The 7768-nt window shown below is 37.1% G+C and overlaps 1 protein-coding gene across 1 annotated transcript in view; it reads right to left on the bottom strand.

Annotated features, from left to right (window-relative positions):
• LOC104280355 (serine/threonine-protein kinase D1-like) overlaps positions 1 to 7768 on the bottom strand; it is a 64230-nt gene that overhangs the window by 14872 nt on the left and 41590 nt on the right. Inside the window, 7 exon segments of the mRNA XM_009877979.1 lie at positions 2 to 58; positions 483 to 589; positions 1530 to 1602; positions 2870 to 2922; positions 5243 to 5522; positions 6442 to 6519; positions 7218 to 7341. Coding sequence (XP_009876281.1) covers positions 2 to 58; positions 483 to 589; positions 1530 to 1602; positions 2870 to 2922; positions 5243 to 5522; positions 6442 to 6519; positions 7218 to 7341 — 772 coding nt within the window.

Raw genomic sequence — 7768 nt, 5'->3', positions numbered from 1 at the left:
CTCTTTCCGGCGTCTCAAACATACACTCCAGATTTACAACCCCAGGATGATGGAGATTCTATTAAAGATAAATACAGCACTAGATTTCCCAACATGATCAGTAGGTTTCATCAGTCAGTCTGCAGAACCCCCCTCCAAACCAGAAAATGTTTCAGTATTTCATAATTTGAACTGTGTGCCTAATCTGCAGGCAACAGGCATGAAATTTCTATGGGCAGTATAAAGAAGGGATGAACTTCATATTAGTTTAACAAACATACATTTTCCTTATTGTGCTTGGTGCTCAAAACTGCAGATATTCTAATTCCTAACATGACACTGCCAATACATTTGGTCTTGGCTCTTTTTACAGATTAAGCAGAGAAATGCTAGTATTTTGGTAAAAATACTAGTGATTAGCAATTAAAATAATTATCATATTATCTGGTATTTATAGAAATGTGTAAGTGGAGTTAATACAGTTTAAAAGAATAGAAAAATACCTGTAAAATTGCAACTTCATTACGAAGTTGACTTTCTTGTTTAGTTGGAAACCTTAGTTTGTCAATTATTTTAATGGCAACATCTCTTCCTGTTTTGCGATGTTTCCCTGCATTAATAAAACAAAAGGCCTCTGTCAATTAGCATGATTAATTCTGAAGTGTTCCACTTTCACTGGGTTGTACAAACGGCTAAGTAATTTTCAAAGTAGGTTTGCAGCAAATGAAATCACTAAGTCATTAGGAGTTTTCTGTCATTTCACTTCATTTGCCTTTGACAAGAGAACTTTTCTTATTATCACCTGACAAAGCTGTTTAAACACGTAACAAACATACACTCATGAGAAAGTCAGCTCTGCATTTCAACAATACAGATGCAAAGTTAACTTTTTCATATGTATGTATCCTTCTTCATATACTTAAGCTGCATTCTCTGCAACTGGCAGTCTGTAGGCTTAGTCCTTGCTCCAGACTAGCAAATAATGAAACAAGCAACTGCCTTTCGGCATGTGAGTGCATGTCCCAGGTTTATCAGAGATCCAGAGGTTCTTCAGTGAGAAATTTGCTGTCAGTTCTCACTTCACTGTCTTAAAAAAAATCCAGCTGTACCTAAATACTCTTCCCAAAACTGCCGAAAAAAGGGAGGAAAAGTAGAGGAAAAATGGATAAGAAAACAAAGAGAAACAATTCTAACAAACTACAGAAAAACAATGAAAAAAAAGCTCACAAAAACATGCCAAGAAATATAGCAGGAAGAAGAAAATACACTATTTTGTCCATTATAGTTCTCAGAAAGGACTGTTTTCTGCACTTCAGAGTTTTATTTACTAGAACTGACTCACTACTGGGTAGAAAACTTCATATTACAAAAAGACTTTGTCAACAAACCCCAGCTTCATTGTTTAATGAATAATGCCTACATAAAACAATGGGCAGCTAATTTCTGTAACACAGCATTTCAGAGTCCAAATACTTTCACCACTCAAGAAATTGTCTATCTTAAGCATACCTTACCTCCATAAACAATTGCTTACCTTCAGCAAGCCTTACCTCCGTAAACAATTCCAAACTGTCCTGATCCCAACACCTCATCTGGAAAGATTTGGTACACAGTGCTAATATCCTGTATATATAAACATAATATTAAATATTAAATATTAAGCCCTGAGATATGGAAACAAAATTTGTATTTCATATGCTTTTTCTAGTGGGAATTAGCTACATCTACTATAGTACATTTCAAAATGCATTATCTGCCAAAAACATTCACGGCAGGCAAGCGACTCCAGCACGCAGCATGACACTGCAACTTTCTGAAATCTGAGGACTAAAGTACATATGGAAATAAAGAGGGTCTTGTTAGCAACTCTACCCACATGTCCCAGATCTAGGAATTACTGCTGGGGTTTATGAAAAGAGAGGAATTCTGAATTTGAAATTTTCTTGAAAAAGCTCCTATGTCAGCTATAGAAGTGCAAGTGTCTTCTTAGTTTATAGAAAGCTTTGTGAGTATCAGCAGTTCTGGGCTTTGGCCTTTCATGTTTGTCCGCTGAGAGGGGTAAAATATTCCAACCACACCAGAGAGGGTGTCTCATGTTTCAGTGTTTCTTAGTGCCTAAACACAGTCTAGAACACAAGCTGTTAGGAGATTCTTTTGGGAAATTCCAACAAATCTCAAAATTTGGAGTTCAATTTCATTTTCCTGATATGTAAGCAGCAAAATATGTAACAAAGAGTAAAGCAACAACACCAGGGAGTTGATAATAAAGGTTGTCTTGCTTTTTCATAGGAAACACGTCCCTGGCAGGCAATCTTTTTCTGGCAATTACCAGAGCTGCCCCAAAGCTTCACTTGGCTGCAGGGAGTCCTGTTTACTTCCTCTACCCACGGGACAGAAAACCAGCTGTGCGGCAGTTTACGTGGACCACTCCTGTGTTTAACAGTCCTAGCGTAAAATAACCCAGGATTCTTAACATGTATATAGCAATATATATAACTCTTCCTTTGGTTAAAGTTCCCTCTTCCTACAACAGCTGGTAACTGAATGGTATATTTATCAAGGCTTATGATTAGCTTTATTTACAGTCCAGTTGACAAATTCCATGAACTAATAACTTCTATAGCTCACTTTTAGTAATTAACAGTTTCTCACCTGCAAGGATCCACAGTTAAATTCTGTTTTAAGTGAAATTACCTATATGTAATTTTTACACCTTGAGAAAAGGCACCATGAAGATGATTTCCCCCAAAAGTTAGCAGAGCTAATTCTTTGTTAATTTCTACAAAGTGATAAATGGGAACTCCTCTAACATTTCTCTTTGCAAAACAGATCAATGATTTTGCAAGCTTAATCACAGCTTTTCTAGCACCAGCATTCAGAGAACACTCACCACATTTTCCTGAACTTGGCAGTTTGACACAGAAATACTGATGGATATATCCCCTGGGGAAGAAAGTAAAATACACTTTAGATTGCTGTGCTTTTAGTTCAAACATGTAGTAATAGGAAATGACATTAACATTACATCAGTATCTACTGACAGCTCTAGAAATCGGACCAATTAGGTCAGCTTGTTCTCCTACCAGCCAATATAAAATTACAGCAGCTCACAAATATGTGACTCGAATAACAGTTTTGCAGTGTATGGAAAAGAACTGAATTATACATTTCATTATTAATTTCTCATCTCATAATTCCCATTTATAAGTTTATTATTGCTTTTGTCCATTCTGGTTTGGGGCTTTATATGTCATGCAAGTAGCATAACTGCAACTAGGGCAAACTGTTTTTATTTAGTGGAATTATATTTTTTATTTATAGTGTCACCTACAATGTATTTTATGCTATTCAGATGAAGGCTAATATGCCTTCAAATTGGTCCATGTACTGTTAAAAGTAATACGCATTTCAACTGGCTTAAGAGACATTAAAACACATAATGGAAACAAAAATTTGCACTTGTGCTTTAACACAACAAACATCAGATCAAATCTCTACTAATCCAAACCTTCGGATGTTGCCATAAGCCTTTTGAACTACAAACCTACAGAGGGGTTCCATAAAATTTGAGAATATACCTTTTGTGAACTGTATTACACAAAGACGTCATTTTGGAGAGGAAAAAATGGAGCACTGCCACTTCTGTCTCCTATCTCTGCCTAGAATTCTGTTCATGCTGACTTTTCGTTTTTCATTTTCTTAGTATGGATTTCAGCCTCATCAAACCCAGTGTCCTCTACTATAAAGCCTGTATTAGACACTGAAGACACTCGCTACTACCCATCAGCACCTCTCCTAGTTGTTTTAAGTAATGTGAGTAGCTTCTGCTCCTTATGGCTTATTCCCTTGTCCTTTCCTTAGGAATAGTCTGTTTTTTGAAATGGAATGTTTCAGTTACAAAGGCTTTTTATCATGGCCAATTTGTTTCCAAATGTATGTACTGCTTTGTGTTTACATGGAAATAAAAACCCAACATGAAAAAAGGCAGAGACCAGTCTTACACTTTGACCAGCTGACTGAAAGTTGCTATCATTCTCGCTCCCCACAGGAATTTATTCTAAATGCCTCAGATGACCTTAATCTTCACACAAAACCCCCCAAAGACAACTACTAACTTGAAAAGAAAATTTTCAAACTTCCCAAGAGGGAGCCAAGACAGCTGTCATTCCCAGCCCAGCATTTTAGGTGATTCGTTCAGCCACACTGGGCTCAAACCAAGGGCACTAGGCAACTAGTCTGATTGAAATGACATCCAGAATTTAACAGTATTTTATGCAGGGACCCAGTCAAGAAAGCAAAGGACAGAGCTGATCTAATCTGATATGTGAGCTGTCGTGCCTGGAGATGTAATGCCACAGCCTGTTGTATTACTTGGTTTCTGAAGGGCTTGGTGTCTCATTAGCATTTTGTACTGCATTAATAGCTTCCAGATGTCAAGTGCTAAAGTGAATGTGCGTTGCAACAAAAGATCTAATCCAAATTGTATAGATATATTCAAATTTGCTTTCCACTGACTAGGCTGAGTGCAAATAGCAGAGCAACTGCAGCAGCACATGCCTAGTAGTGGAGGATTGTTTGCTCTGTGCTGCTCTGTTATCAGTACCTGAGCTAGACTTAAACAAGTTACATGTTTGGCTTACATAAGCTATCATCTTTGCCAGAGAACTACCCAAAAGCATGTAAATCAGAAGCAGAAATACTTTTGGTCCTTTTGGTCCTGGGTAACATCCATGCCTTCTTGTGCTTAGAACAGCTGTTCTTCACACTTGAGCTCATTTCATCTCAGCATGGGACAATGTTTGTGGCAGTTGTACAGCCCAATGTGATGAAAGGGAACATATCATCTATGCTGCAGTGACCTAAAGAGTGAAGAGCTGCTTCTGCTGATAGCTAGAAACATAAATTACAGTCACGATGGGAAAAATCTATCAATTCCCAACTGGAGCTCAGAAAACTTCACGCCTCTGCACAAGTAAGCTATTACTCATGTCAGCCACACAAATGTGGATGAGATGCCTTACTAATGTAACAACTATCTGCTTGCTGACAAATCTGCATCTCATATATTAATACAGATGTCCTCGTATAAACTGGAAACACATGGATGAGGCAATTTAAAATAATAAGCAGAGAGCTGATTAGCCATGACAGAATAGTCTCTACTAGCTGTGCAATACTTCCTTTCAGCGTGTGCGGAAGATTGAGCAATGTCATTTGAGATATGACTCCGCTTATCTGAAACGGAGGAAATGAATAAACTTACTGTGCAGGCTGGGGCCTGACCCAGTCGATGCCCCTTTAGGGATGACGGGCATCAGGGCGTGCTGTATTGCCATCTCCCACATTCGTGCCACATCAATGCCAATACCACTGGTGATAACACTGTTGTTCAGTTGAACGCTTGAGAGGTTTTCTATGTTTTCTCCAACATAATAGACTATATTTGCTGTGCTTATTTCAAAACAATGAGGATTGGCTCCTTGAGGCAGCAAAGTGAAAGTTTTTGCAGGTTCCAGAGACAAAATTTCAGACAGTGGGATCTCCTAAAATGAAAAAGTGTTTTACTTTCTGTGCAAAGATAAGGAACATTTAAAACTAAAGCATGAAAGTTATTTAACTAATTTATGAAAATAGCCATAGCTTTTAACCATGTGCTTCTTGTACAAACAAAAAGGTTCCTGCAACCTGAAAATCCATGACACAGAGGACTGTCAATGGTAAAATACTAAATGTTTCTTTCTGATACCAAACAGAGAGCAGTGAGGTGCCATCAAACAAGAGCAGGACCATCCATATAACAACAGAACTTCACTAGAAAATTAAACCCCCTTGACTCCTTATTTAATAAAATTTATTTGCAAAAAATTAGTTGCAGAATAAATCTATTCAATATTAAGATTCTAAATCCACCTCTCACATAGGTATAAACTTGATTGTTTCATCCTGAATAACACTTTGTTCACGTTTTTCTGACATATTTCCCTGAGAGGATGCCATATGAAAAAAATACTTTCCACTATTAAAACTTACTGCAGTAATGCCTAAGGAGTTTAACTGGTAAAGGGATATGAGCATTAAAATAATCTTTTGCAATCACAATGTAAAGTCCAAGGGACAGAATTAAAATAATGTAGACTATACTTAATTGTTTGGAAAGAATGTGCATTATGAATGAGAGAATATCAGATGAGTTTCTTGGAAGAATTTATCTCTGGTACTGAATTGCCCCTGCATAAAGGCCTTCCATTTCCACAACATACATTTTAGAGATCCTTGCTAGCTGACACCTTTCTGATCTGAGACTTGTTTGGGAAAGCAAAACACACAAATGCAGCTTAAGTAATGAAAACAGAGATCAAAGTTATACTACTAGTGTACTTTATTCAGTGTATTATTAGTGTATTCAGCAATTTAGTCATTATATTACGCTTATACAAAAAGAGATTGAAAAATATTCCTTACTTTGTAATATTTGCTTCCAGTATCATTCTGAAAAAGTGTGATGCATTTGCTGTCCAGTCTCCAGTAGTGTCGTTTCCTCTGCAATGAAAAATGTTAAGTTTGAAGAGATGCATTGCAAATGCTAAAGATTCATTTGCTATGACCTTATTTTTATGAGGATTTTATATTTGAGTTAGGGTTTATAGGGCCACTCTCTGTTGTTTCGGTAATAACCTAGCACAGTTCAAATTGTCTGAGTTTTAGAAATTTAAAATGTCACTTTGATATCTGCATTACATTCAACACAATTTGTTACAGGTATGCTGCTAAAATAATTAAACTTTCTTTTTGTATCAGTTACAACACCCCAGCTCACTTCAGAAGGCCACACACCGAAGTTTTTATTCTTGTTTTGGCAGGTCGGAATGAAAATAACTTTTTTCTGTGCTAAATCTATTTTACAGAATTCTCAATTCCCCTAGCAGTAAGATATGTAGGAGACTGCAGCTGGAAGGAAAAGCGACTTTCCAGAACCCCTAAGGTGTAAACATTTTTTACTTTCTTTAGAATGTCTTCACATTTGGCTGCCTATGACAATGCAACTGACATATACAGATATTCTTTGTGTGTTCTACCTGTCTCCTGTTTCTTACAAGCAGTGCCAGTCCTCAACTATGACAAGAGTCAGGACACTTTAGGGATCACAAATATTTCAAAAAATGGCGTAAATGAGTGACTGCAAATTATCAAAGTATTGTTAGGATTCAGCAAGACAGGTTTTCCTTAACATTTCTTACCAGTGTGTCCTTGCTTGTATAGTGAACCATCCAACCCTCCTTCATTACTGTGCTGCTTCTCCTTTTTGTGTGCTTCACTGATTGTACCACTCTCATTAATGGAATATTGTTGCTGGTTGAAGGGCTTAAGAATAAAACAATAAAGGCTTTTAAAACAAAGGTAACTTTGGACAAGAAGAAAAAAAAATCTTTTACATCAGAATATATGTAATCATGTGTATATATATATATATATATGTACCTCCAATATCCACATTTATATGTATCACCACTGTCAGGCCTGGACTGGGCACTGTTTGGTTTTGTCATTGCAACTACTTTGAGGTTACAAAGGAAAAAAATGAAATGCTACACCAGGAGAAAGTCAGAGACCTAAAGGCTGACACACACACACACACATGCACGCACGCGCTCTCTCTCTCAAAGATATTCCTGAAGATAAGCTAAAAAGATGGGTAAATGACTAGAGTCTTAGCTAGGGTGTGGAACCCATAGCTTAAGCCTGTGCTGTGCGTGATTCAGACTAGTACTTGATCTCCAATCTCTCATAA

This window comes from Apaloderma vittatum, unplaced genomic scaffold, assembly GCF_000703405.1.
Source record: "Apaloderma vittatum isolate BGI_N311 unplaced genomic scaffold, ASM70340v1 scaffold4251, whole genome shotgun sequence".
Classification (NCBI taxonomy): domain Eukaryota; kingdom Metazoa; phylum Chordata; class Aves; order Trogoniformes; family Trogonidae; genus Apaloderma; species Apaloderma vittatum.
Note: the sequence above shows the minus strand (reverse complement) of the source record. Positions and strands in the feature narration are given on the sequence as shown.